At 38.8% G+C, this 12988-nt stretch overlaps 1 protein-coding gene across 1 annotated transcript in view; it reads right to left on the bottom strand.

The window, feature by feature from the left end:
- The window catches only part of ALK (ALK receptor tyrosine kinase), an 809244-nt gene that overhangs the window by 149796 nt on the left and 646460 nt on the right, over window positions 1-12988 (bottom strand). The window contains exon 7 of the mRNA XM_089529545.1: window positions 9-143. Within this exon, the coding sequence (XP_089385671.1) occupies window positions 9-143 (135 nt within the window). The remainder of the gene's footprint in view (window positions 1-8; window positions 144-12988) is intronic.

The raw sequence follows: 12988 nt of genomic DNA, 5'->3' as shown, positions 1-12988 counted from the left end.
TGACATACCTTTCAGTAAACAAAAATGTTTATTCTGTGGATTTCCAGTATTCCACAGATTGGCGTCTTTAGAGATTGGCAAACTTTGAGTCCAGCCACAGTCTCCATCTTCAAAGGAGCAGTAGAAGCCAGGGGGGAGTTTTTCTGCAAGGGAAATTATGGCAAAAGACAAAAGAAAAGAAAATGAACAATTTCTTCCATAATCTCAACTTGGGTATGCATATGGTAGGCCAATGACATGTGATAGCCAATAGCAATGCATAGTGTTTTTCCTAAGGTTTCCAAGAGCTTCCATTTCCATTAGCAAAAGAATCTTTACTGCAGTAGTTCCCTATATTTGGTCCCAGATGTTGTTGAACTACAGCTCATATCATCCTTGATCATGAGCCACATTCATCATCAGGCCAACATCGGGGGACCCAAATGGGGACCCCCAACATCCTGGTTACAGAGGGCAATACTTTTACCTCCATATTTCAGATATATATAGAGAGGAGTTACACAACCACTGAAAGATAGTGGTTTTGATATGGCCCCTTCATGACTAAGATTAAGTGTGAACCAGAAATGTTGTGCTTTTAAAATTGATTTTCTCAGCTATACCTTACCAACAACTAAGATAGAGGTGACTGTAATTCCTTAACTGATCTGGTATCAGCTAGTAGCTATAATGCCTCTGCCAAAGAATGGAATTGGAGGATGTGGTATTCAGTTGGCAGGGCAATGTAGCTGATGTAATACAGACAGTGGCCATGCCAAGACACTCATCTGCTTCACCCCAGAGTGTTTTTTATGTTAGCATAAGCTTTCATGGATATAACTCCACTTCTATCTATGAAAGCTCGTGCTAAAATAATAATAATAAAAAAGTTAGGTGTTAAAGGTGCTGCCACATTTCTCTCTTCCTTCCTCTTCCTCTTCCTTGTTCAATCCTCATAAGGATAAAGATGGAAAACTCTTGCTGTAGCTCTATATAAATCAGTCAGTTAATTCGTTAAGCAATCACAGCACTCATGAGTTTTGTCTAGCATGCTTGTAGATCTCATGGTTCATCTCCAGGTACTTGTTAGTGCTGAGGAAAACTGACTCCATACATAAAAGATTGCCAGCCAGGAAAGCAAACGCCACTGCCAATTCTGGAAGTAGCTGCAGATAAAAGCTCCTGCTTCTGAACAGAGTGTCACTCACAACTGCTTAGGTTCTTCTGAAGAGGCTTTTAATCTTAGGGCCTGAACAGACAGGCCAAAATAAAGCTGCTTCGGGTCACTTTGGAGGTATGCTGTTTAAATGACACACATATCTTAAGAGGCCAGAAGCTGCGCCAAATCTGCGCTCCAGTCCTTAGGACTAGAGTGTGGATTTTGGCATGGCTTCTGGCCTCTTAGGATGCATGTATCATTTAATAATAATAATAATAATAATAATAATAATAATAGATTTTATTTCTATCCCGCTTTTCTGCGATGATCAAAGCAGCATACAGACCAAAATTCAACATAAAAATACATACATATGAATAAAAATAATGTAAAAATATCATATTAAAAACTATTACACAGCCAGCTTGGTTAAAGAGCATACCTCCAAAGTGGCCCATAGCAGCTTTATTTTGGCCTGTCTATTTGGGCCCTTAGTTTCAGCAAAATATTTACAAGCATGATACAGCAATATTTTCACCATCCGACATAATGCTCCACCAGTAATTGACATCCACCTAACTCATAGTGTATTGGAGCATTCTTCCTTATATACACAAACACAGACAAGGATTCTGATCCAACCCCCTGCTTGAGTTTCATCATCTTCTTGTCATGTGTCTACAGTGACTGTGCAGTTCTGAACTATTACAACATAACTCCTTGCTAAAGTTTCATCAGCTTCCTCTGAGTCAGCATTTCCCCTTTTTACACGTCACATACACCTGAGACTTTTTACAGCCTGGGGCTGTAACTTCTCTGACAGTACCTACCAAAATGAATGTTTTTTTTAAAAAAAGTAAATGACCACCTACAACCCACCCACAGAGAACCAGCAATCTAACAACAAATGCTCACAACATACTCTCCAACTCTCCTAATTTAGCAGGGATACTCTCACTTTCAATTAACCCTCTGCCAGTCCACTTTTCCAGTTGCTTTTTCTCTCTCCTCCTCCCACATTTCTCCTTTGTTTTCAGGTTACTTCAATTGGTGCAAAGTGAGGTCAAAATGCAGAGGTAGTTTGCACTCAACTAACTCAGCAGGGGAAGAGGATAAGAGAAGGCAGATTCTTGCCCTCCCCAGTAGGCTCAGGCAAAAGTAAACTGCTGCTGCTGCTGCTGCAGCATTCCCCAGAATTGCGAACTTTCCTATTCATAATATTTGTCATCCTGACCACCCTGATGTTGTTTGGCCACATGTGTCCTAGTTTTCATTGTGAAACACTGGAAGAATATTTCACACTGCAATAGCAATAGCAAATACATTTCTCTACTGCTTATCAGTGCACTTAAGCACTCCCTAAGTGGCTTGCAAAGTGTGAGCTAATTGCCCCCAACAATCTGGGTCCTAATTTTAGCAACCTTGGAAGGATGCAAGCCTGGGACTAGCTTGAGCCCCTGGCTGGTATTGAACTCACAATCCTATAGTTTGTGAGTGAGTGGCTGCAGTACAGGTATTTAACCATTGTGCCACCAGGGCACTGGTACATTTTATTTATGTAAATCTACTTTAGTATCTTTGATGACTAATACATGTTTTCTAGAAATATATAACAGTCTGAGTTTGTTCAGGTGAAGTGATGCTGCTGTCCATTTGGAATTTTAGAGGAAGGTAGGCAAAAATAAAAAATTCATTTCATGACACCTTAGTAGGAGTGAAAGAAGCAGAGCACAACAGAGAAGAAGAGAGAACAAGAGTTTTGCAGGGCTTTGGACCCATCCAACATTTTGAGCATGAGGACATTAGACTTTAGTATCAATTCAGCTAGATGTAGAAATGCAATTGTGAAGAAAAATCCACATTACTTTCTGCATGGAAGCTTTCTTAAGAGAGCAAGACAGTAACTGAATAAATATGCAACATTCAAAATTGTCATTACGGGAATTCATTAGGGATGTAAAGAATATTTGCAAATTTTCTTATCAGCAAAAAGAGAGGATGTCTGAACACCCTCAAGATACCTCTGGTCATTTTTAATAAGCATTTTTGTTAAATGTTTTGAGTCAGGAAGTTTGAAATCTGAATGATGACTGCTTTTTGCTTCACAAAGTAATCTTAGAGGTACAGATGCTGTCCTTTTGCTTTGAAATGCAAACCATCCAAAATCCCAGAGCACTATTTGTCTCTTCATTCATCTACTCACCTCAAAGGCTCAGAATAAAGTTCAATAAAACAGCCTCTGAGATGTCACAAATTATTTCACCCAAAAACTGCATGTGCTCAGCTACACACAAGTATCTTTTGCATAATCATTTTCTCCCCATAGAGGGAGCCAATCTGCATATGTAGAGAAATGTTCACACAGATCAGTTCCGTCCATCAAAATAAACAGGGAAAGGGATCAGCCAATGACTCCCAGGAGCATATCAGAGAGATTGTGCACAATAAAACTTTGTGAATTGAAGCACATATGTATTTACTGCTGCACATGCACAAAGTCCCATCAAAGTCCCTCCCCCCTTATTTAAATCCTGCTTTCCTTTGAGACTGAGACTTGGGCTGGTTACATAAGAGAGAAAATTACAATAAAGATATGTGTGGCCAAAATTTTACAAAATGGAGATGTATAAAGTATTAAAATAAAGGTAGAATTACAACCACTTAAAATATTACTTTAAAACAAAGAATAAAAACAGAACAACACCATAAAGCAATCTGTCCGCAAAGGCTTTGGAATAAAAATAGCTTCACTTGCCCTGAAAAGACAACTAAGGAGCCATCCTAATCTTCCTAGGAAGGGAATTCCAATGCATCAGAGCAACCATGGAAAATGTCTTCCTCCCTGTTCCCACCAAATGTGATTGTGAAAGTGGTGGACCGAGAGAGATGCTTGTCCTGAAGGTCTTAAAATTTGGGCAGGCTCATATTGGAATATATGGTTTTTCAGGTAGCCTGCACCTGAGCCATCACATGGGGAGGGTGAAGGTACAATTTACCTGAGCCCAGAAGTCCACTCTATTGCCAAGACTACAGCCCCATGACTGTACAAGCTTGGACTGAGGCAATAAGAAGGGCTCTGCCTCCTTATATGAGCCTATCTGAGATCTTCACAGAAGACTCTTCTTTCAGCTCCTCACTTTCCCAGGTACATTTGGTGAGAACAATAGTCTTCCCAGTGGCTGCTACTAGACTACTAGACTACTAGAGTACCCTTCCTAGGGAGGCTTGGACAACTCCCTCCTTCCCATCCATCCATTGACAAGAAGCATTTAGGAATTAACTGCAATGGGTTTGTAATGGCCACATTGATTTTTATTTTCTGTTTTTAATGGATATTTTTAATTATATGGATTGTTTCATTGCAATAACAACATTTCATATATTACAATTATGTTTTTACATACATTTTAATCTGTATTGCTTTCAAAACTTTTAAACTGTCTTGAATTTCACTACAGAGGGGGAAAAAGCAGAAAATAAATGAGTGACTAATTAAATAAATAAATATTGGGGGGGGGGGAAATATGAGGATAAGAATAATTTCAGAATTAAAATATTTCCCCCATGGCTCATGAGATTCTATACATGGGATGTGGAGCATGATGTTGCTATGGGAAGAAGGTCCTTGCTAAAAGTTTTCACTTGCTCTGAAAAGGGGGTGTTTGGGCCATGCAGGTGTGGCTATTATTCTCAGACAAGGGGGGGGGGGACTACTAAGCTGAGTGTGGGCCCAGTTGCCTTGGCAATGGCACCAGCAATCTAAATCTTCACTTTTTTATTCCTGCATCCTAGAACAAATTATTTCTGACATTTTCTCCCCATTCCACACAAATACTGATTTTTTGTGGATTTCTTTCAGCATGATTAATACTTTGGGATTGTAGTGGTGAAAATTCATTTATATATTCTATTTGATTGCAGAAAATGTGTATATTGCACAAAATACAATGAATCCTGTGTAAAAAAATTACTTACTTACATTCTTATTTAATTTATATCCTGAGTTTCTCTATATATGGGACCAACATCATTCACAATATGAAAACAGGCAGAAATTACATGCAGGAAAGGTGAATGTAATTTTTCTGCATAGGAATCCATGTATTTGCCCAAACTGTAAAATGTACACATATCTGAGCAAAAAGCAATTTATGCTATTGATTTTTTGGTAACTTAGCAAACCCAATCATGTACAAAACCCACATGGTTTTGCTGGGGTGGTACTAGAGTACCCTTCCTAGGCAGGCAGGAAATGGTTAATTTTGAAAAAAGAAAAGAAAACAGAAAGTGGTTTCTGTGCAAAATACACATTTTATGTGCTGCTAAATTATGTGCATTTTTGTATGAGTAAACTGTCTCCAGTGAGGGCTTGAAGAGACAGGCCAAAAGCTCTGCCTTTGGGCTAAACCAGGGGTGTGGTGTGCAGATGATGGGCTGGACTGGCGGTGTGGCATTCAGATGATGCATATCCCTGGATTGGGCTGAACCCAGCACAGAAAGGAGTGCAAAAACAAAACAAAACAAACAAACAAACAAAAAACGTTGCTTGCCAGCGGTCCATTGTGAACCATGGTAGTGGCTGGCCTTGGGACCATGGCATCTGGTCAATGCAGTTCAGTGCAGAATGAGGAGCAATCGGTGCAGGAGCAGCCTCTGGCCACTCCTTTTGCCCCCGTCTGCTTGAGGCCTGTCTCAAAGTGAGAAGAACCTTCTGACTGGCCTCTTTTTCCTCAGCAGGGTCCTTTGATACTTGAAACATTCCCCTTTATTGTTGTTGAGGATACAAATATCAGTGAGGTGTTTTTTCCCTCACATCCCTAGAAGAAGGCCATCTATTTCATCTTCAATTGAGAGTGAGGGCTACTGTCAGCCCCAAGGCTATGGTCATGAGGTAGTAGGACATCATTACATCACTTATGTTACCCCTGATTGACCAATATCATGCAGTCAGTAGGAGAAAGTCTTTATCTAAAGCTGTTAACTGGGGAGAAATCTTATTCTTTGCTTACAGTTCTCTTTCAGTTTTCCCCTTTAATGAAGATAACACACTCATTCCTTTTTTGTTGGATTCTGGCCTCCAAAGCAGACAGAAGTTTCTCTTTCAGCCTGAAGCTAAGTTCTGAATGAATGTCAGAAGCAGGTGCATCCGGAAATTTTCTTGCAACAGCTCAGCATGCAGTCTAGTTTAATCCACTTCAGTGCCTGCTGTACAGTATATAGAATGGTCCAAACAAACCAGAACAGTCAGGGGGAGACATCCAAGCATCAAATGTTGCCTAGGGTCTATGAAAAGTACTGCAGAAAGATTATTGTGAAGGTAGAAATAGAGATGTATTAAAAGAGCAATTGCTAACCTAGTATACCACTTTCCTCTGTCATAAATATGTCTTTATGAACCTCTGGCTGCCTCATACTCTGAAAGTGCAGACTTTTCCACTTACTGTAATGTTTCCAGCATACTGCAAACCAGTGACAGCCATTCACTGAAGCTTTACAATCTTTACATCACATCAGACTATGTTATCCTGAGTCTTTCTTGATTTGCACAGACTCTTATTAGTATAATCCAGAACACCAATCACTTTGTACAGAGCTCTCTTGCTTACACAAACAACAAAAAACTTTTCTATGCTTTCCATTTAGACATTTGGAGTGTCTCACATGGGGATTTTGACTGTGCAATAACAGAAATAAATGAATGCAAATGGCCATCACCAATCAAATCCTATAGACACAGCTGTTATATTGCCTCATGACTAGGAGGACCAGAGGTATATACATTTTATGCATCAGACAAGAGGGAAAACCCCCTTAACAAGAGGATGTGTGAACAATCCATCTTGAAATAAGAAAAATTACCAATCAATATAACACCATGATTTTTGGAGTGGGGAATTTGTATGAAAAATAATATATGTCTCAGATGGCAGATAGTGGACAAGAAACCTCCAAAATTTCAGAATGATATGTGCAAGGGCCAGTGAATTCCTGCATGAAAGGGGGTTGGCCTGGATGGCCCTTGTGGTCTCTTCCAACTCTACAATTCTATGATTCCATGATCCTATGAGTTATGATAAATTAAAAAAAACCCTACTTAATGGAAGAGTAGTTCATTTAGTGGGATGATGCATGTGGAGCATATAATGACATATAATTTCCAAGCAAGCACATAAGTGCCTATGGTGACCTATGGTCAATCAGACCAAAGGCCTACCAGGTCCAATATTCTGTTTACACAGAGGACAACCACACACAACTATGGGAAGCCAACATCAGGGCATGAATGCAATTTCCTCCTCCATCTTGCTGATACAGAGACATACTGCCTCTGATTTTGGAAGTGATATACATCACCATCCTGACTAGTAGTCATCGTGGCCCTCGGCTCCATTAATGTTTCTAAAGGCCCATGAAGCCATCCAAGTTGACAGTGTATTCCAGACCTTCAGTATATACAATCTGAAAAAGTATTTTCTTTTATGAATTTGCTACCATTTTGTTTCAGTTCATAACAGCAATTTCTAGTTTCTATACCCCATGCATAACTTTATAAGCATCTAAACCGTCTCCGTATGCCTTCCTTTCTCTAAGCACATATCCAATGTAACAGGTTCCTCAAACTCCTTTAGACACACACTTACACATGCACACACACACTTTGAGTCTTGTGATAGCATTACTTGTTGTCCTACCTTTCCGGAACAATGGATGCAAGCTACAGGAAAAGAGATTCCACCTGAACATTAGGAGGAACTTCCTGACAGTAAGGGCTGTTCGGCAGTGGAATGCACTTCCTCGGAAGGTGATAGAGTCTCCTTCCTTGGAGGTCTTTAAACAGAGGCTGGATGGCCATCTGTCAGGGATGCTTTGATTTGGATTTCCTGCATGGCAGGGGGTTGGACTGGATGGCCCTAGTGGTCTCTTCCAACTCTACGATTCTATGATTCTATGATTCTACCCTAAATCCACTGGGACTGGAGAGCATTAATTATGGTTAGAATAGAAAGCTGCCAATTATAAAACCCCACCTCTTTTTTCACACACCGTTTCTCGACCCAGGTATTTCCCTTATAGGGAGAGCCTGGGAGAAATGTTTTGTAATAAAAACCTCTAATGGTATTCAGATTCTGATTTGGTCCACTTTGGAGAAATATTGCTTCATTTCAGACATCTGCAGAATCTGTTCAAATGAGGCCAATTCAGTTCCGGATGGAAGATTGGTCTGAAACCAATCACACTCCTACACTAAACCACAATTTAGTGCTTTGTGAATGAACTTGGGCACATTGCTCTTCCCTCCTGTTTTCTCACTTGCTGTGATCACAAGGTGATTAGAAGCATCCATTTCTGTTTTCAACAATCTGCAGTTTTATGTTCCATCTGAATCGTGACAAAACTATGATCAGTTTAAGCTATGATTTTGTAAACAAGCCAATCTTAAATCTTTAGGTTCTCTGGTAATGGAAATATAGAAAATTGATTGTTGGCCATTATCTTGCCGTACAGTCTTACATTATGATGTTATGATATTCTGTTAAATGGAAAACTGTAAAGAATCATTGCCCAAAAGGAGTTAGCCAATCAGAACCAAGAGATGACAATTCAGACAGTGTATCAGAATGTCAATTGCCTTCGTTGTGAGGCTTTTGTGGACTCAGTCCCATCTTCTGCATTCCTAAGCCTCTTGACATCCATTTTTTCATGCAACTCCCTATAAGGCTAACCCTCTCCTATAAAATTCATTTGAGTATCTGGAAAAAAGAAAGAAAAGAAATTGAAGTTGAAATTCTGGTTATGTTTTTTGACTGATCTTTGGTCCAAAATAGGGCAGTGTGGGTACAGAAGGATGGAAGCTGACCCTTACCCATGAATTGTGTTAATTGCCCAAGGAGAAATGGTCCTGAGATATAATTTGCAACTTCCTTTCAAGCGTATATGATAATGTTTTATGTGCATGTTCATAAGCATTAGTTCTTCTTTAAAAATACCAAAACCAAAACTACTCATCAGTCCTTTGGTTAAGTCATGTAATGTATTACTGTACTTCCTAGTAAGGAAGTAATCTTAATTACTTTTATTCTCACATGAAAGAAAGAATGAAGAAGTTTTCCATGGCTTTAAAAAAACAAACGACAACCTGTTTTTGCAAAAATATTTCTCTCTCTCTCTCTCTCTCTCTTTCTCTCTCTCTCTCTCACACACACACCATAGACACGCTTTGCACAAAATTCAGTATGTTTTTCACCATAGATATGTTTTGTGTGGAAAATTTTTTGAGGGGGAGACAAAACAATGTTTCTGCAGTAATGAAATTTTTGGGAAAAATTCCAGAAATTTGAAAAGTGTCATGGTCATTGATCATCTTCTCAATAGAGGTGATTCAATGTGTCATCCTTCTTGCGTAGGATGAGAAAACCTTTGTGCTTTTTAATTTATTAAGGTGAGAAGGAGAAGACAAACTCACCAGATATGGAGTGTGCCTTAGCATGACCTCTCTCATCAAAGAAAGAAACAAAAACCCCTAAAAGTCTCCATAAAGAGATTCCCCTTTGCACCTTAATAAATTGAGACTTTAAAAAGATGTTGTAAAGAGATTGAAGGGAATGAAAACTGAATACCTCCAACTCCCCCCCCCCCCCGCCCCGGGGTCAATAGGAAAAACGACATTTACAAGTTCAGAGGAACCATAGTTAAAACTACATTTACCAGACTGAAAGAGTCTCTAAGGACAGTATAGTTATCTTTAGTACTTGGGGCAACAACAACAACAAACAACCTGCAAGCATCCCACCTTTCTTTTTGGCAGTAAATACAACCACCATGGATAAGTAACAATTTTCTGTCATTTCACATCACCAATTTTCTTAGATACATGCCCCACTCTAGCTGCTTTTCTATTGATAAAATATGGTGGTGCAACATCAGGGAATAAACCTTCACAGTTTTTTTTTGCATAAGGAGGTATCCAGTATCCCCTTTTACAACAACCTGCCCACCTGCAATATGGACATAGAAAGCATGTAATATGGCATAGAAAGCCCCCTGCAGCCAAACAGTAGATTCTGGCAGGGGGATCTTAGCCATGATCTGGCTGCAGTTTTGTTGCTGGGAATAAAAAAGGAGCAAATACATTTGTTTTCCCTTTTATTCCCAGTCTATTGGATACTGATGGGCCTCAGAGTGTGTCTCTATGGCAGAAACTGGAGTGCCATGTAGCAGCAGAAAGGGAAGGCCAGCAGAAGGACACTGTTAGTGATTTATGCTCTATCAAGGATCATATAGGATCTCAGCTTCAGCTTAATGGTAGGGCTAGTTCTGCATCACAGCCATAGACTATACCATAGTTTTTAAGCATTATATCAGAACCAGTCCACTGTGGTCACAGTATGCCTCTGCTTAATCTTGCTTTACTTCACTGAGACTGTGATATGATCGATTGTTGAATGTTATATTATTTGCCATTTTAATCCTACTCAACACCTGAGGTGCAATACCTTTCAATAAATATTATTCAGCTATTTAGCTGTGATTGTTCTGAGTACTAAAATGTTTATTACCATGACAATATTGATTTACTATTAATTATAAAAAAAGTAGTGCTGTACCAACAAAACTAATGAAGTTTAATTCAAATAACACACTTTCTTATAAACATCATTAATATTCATTATAATATTTATTTCTATAATTTACTAATTATACCAATGGCAACAATGCATCAGATGGACTACGTTTGTAATTCTCTCATTTTACAAATACATCATAAAACTGAATAAATCTGTCTACATTGATTTTTATTCTTCTGGTGTTTGCCAAATCCTAGTCAAATAGTTTTCTGTGCATTCCCAATGTGGATTGTAACATTCATGTTTGCTGAACATAATAGATCTATAAACTTCAAGTCACAGACTTCCCCATTTCTACATAAATCACATAATAAACCAGCTAAGGGGTCCTGAGAAAGTTCATATCCAGCAATACTATTAACACATGAAATTGTCCTTCCAACCCCAGTGTCATAATATTTGAACAGAACCATCAGAAATTCATACAATCTTAACAGACTTGCCTAACACCTCCAAAAGATTAGGCAGCTGTGGTTATACATTATTTGTTTCTTCTATGGGAACACTGGAAACTTACACTATATATGACCTCTGGTCCAGCTAGCTCAGCACTGTCAGTACTAACTGGCAAGAGTTCTCCAAAGTTTCAGAGCTAGATTCAACATTCATCTGGTAGACATTTTTGCTTTCATCCCCTCCCTTGCAGCACTCCAAAACTGGCTCCATAGGGGTTTTCGGCCTTCCAAAACTGGGGTCATACAGAGAGCTATAGTGGAGAGATGGCCTGCTACTAGAAGGTAAAGTTGGGTTTAACTAGATCTTATCATTCCACCAGCAGAGATCTACTATTGAATCCTATACTAAACAGGGATACTTTCCCAATTCTACTTGGAAATGTCAGGGATTATATTATGAGCTTTATTTAATTTTAATTTTATGTTTTTGTATGCAGAGTATGTATTCTAACTGTTGAGTCACACACAGCTTTTCATTTAGTCACTACTCTTTTTAAATGTGGTGTCAGATGACCTTAATACCATTTTTACAGAATGGCGTAATGCCATCATCCAGTGATGTATATTCCAAATACCATGGCATACATCCAAGTTGTGAGTCAGCCTTTAGATGCATTCTATGAGAAAGAACTAGCAGCTTCCCAAAATAAATAAATAAATAAATAAATGGCAGGAAAGGAGGATAGTTTGACCTCGGTGTTTTTCTCTTTTGCTTTTGTGAGTGTGTTCAGCACAAAAGAGGTGGCGTTGATATTGGTATGCATTTCAGTGTGAGAACAACCCCTAAGAAATGAAAAGGGGAAAAGAAAGGAGAAAAAGAAACTACCAGTATAACTCTCTGTGTAAATCAGGCTGTGCTGATCTCTTTGGACACTGGAAAAGAATTATTTTGGTTTCCGTGATCCAGTAGATATCTCTTTTAAAAAAAAATAATCACACCTGCGTTGTTTTGTACAGTACAATGGTGATGCAAGGAGGGGGTATCTAACAAGTTAATAATGAAAATGCTACAGGGAGAAACAGGAAAATTATTGTGCTATAAGAAGAAATGGCAGCATCTAGTAAACCAATCATGAAATTGCTGAGGGGAAAAAAATTACAACAGGGAAAAATAATATATCCAACACATAGAATAATCCAGAAAAGACTGCAGATAAGTCCTCAGTTTACAGAAAACTTTGGAGTAGTTATATGGAGGAAGAGCATTGGATTATTACAGAAGCAGTCTATTATTATTTCCTTTGTGGGTAGTTTTGTGCAGGCTTACATCTTACACTATACTTCAAATGAAGCAGCTTTTTCCCATCATAAAATGGCCTCTGTAGAACTGTCAGTATTTTGCAGTCATTTCCTTCAGTTTCTTCTAAAATACATACAACTCATTTTCCGCTGCAACAAGAAAATGCACCAAGAAAACTCATTCCCTGAATCTTATTCCTAATATTTCCACCTCCCACACATAGTGAGTGAAGCCTGAATCACAGTGTTTGATGGTGTTTTAGCTTGACGATTCAAGCTTTCTGTACTATTTCCTGTGATAATCTAGGCACATCTACCCCTCTGCCTCTCTTTCTTTGTTTACTACAGTAACTTTCCCAGACATTAGAGTGGTTACTGTTAAGTCCTCCAATATACCTTTTGCTGATGAGGCTATGCTATTCACTAAAAACTATTTTGCTTTACCTGGAATTCCTATGCTTTGCTTGAAACTTCCACAGATCACTAATTTGACATTTCCAAACAGACAAACGTAACATTTGTAGGGTGGC

This window comes from Sceloporus occidentalis, unplaced genomic scaffold (genome assembly GCF_023333645.1).
Source record: "Sceloporus occidentalis isolate IW3139 unplaced genomic scaffold, rSceOcc1.0.p SCAF_6, whole genome shotgun sequence".
Classification (NCBI taxonomy): Eukaryota; Metazoa; Chordata; class Lepidosauria; order Squamata; family Phrynosomatidae; genus Sceloporus; species Sceloporus occidentalis.
This window is presented reverse-complemented; position numbering and strand designations above follow the sequence as displayed.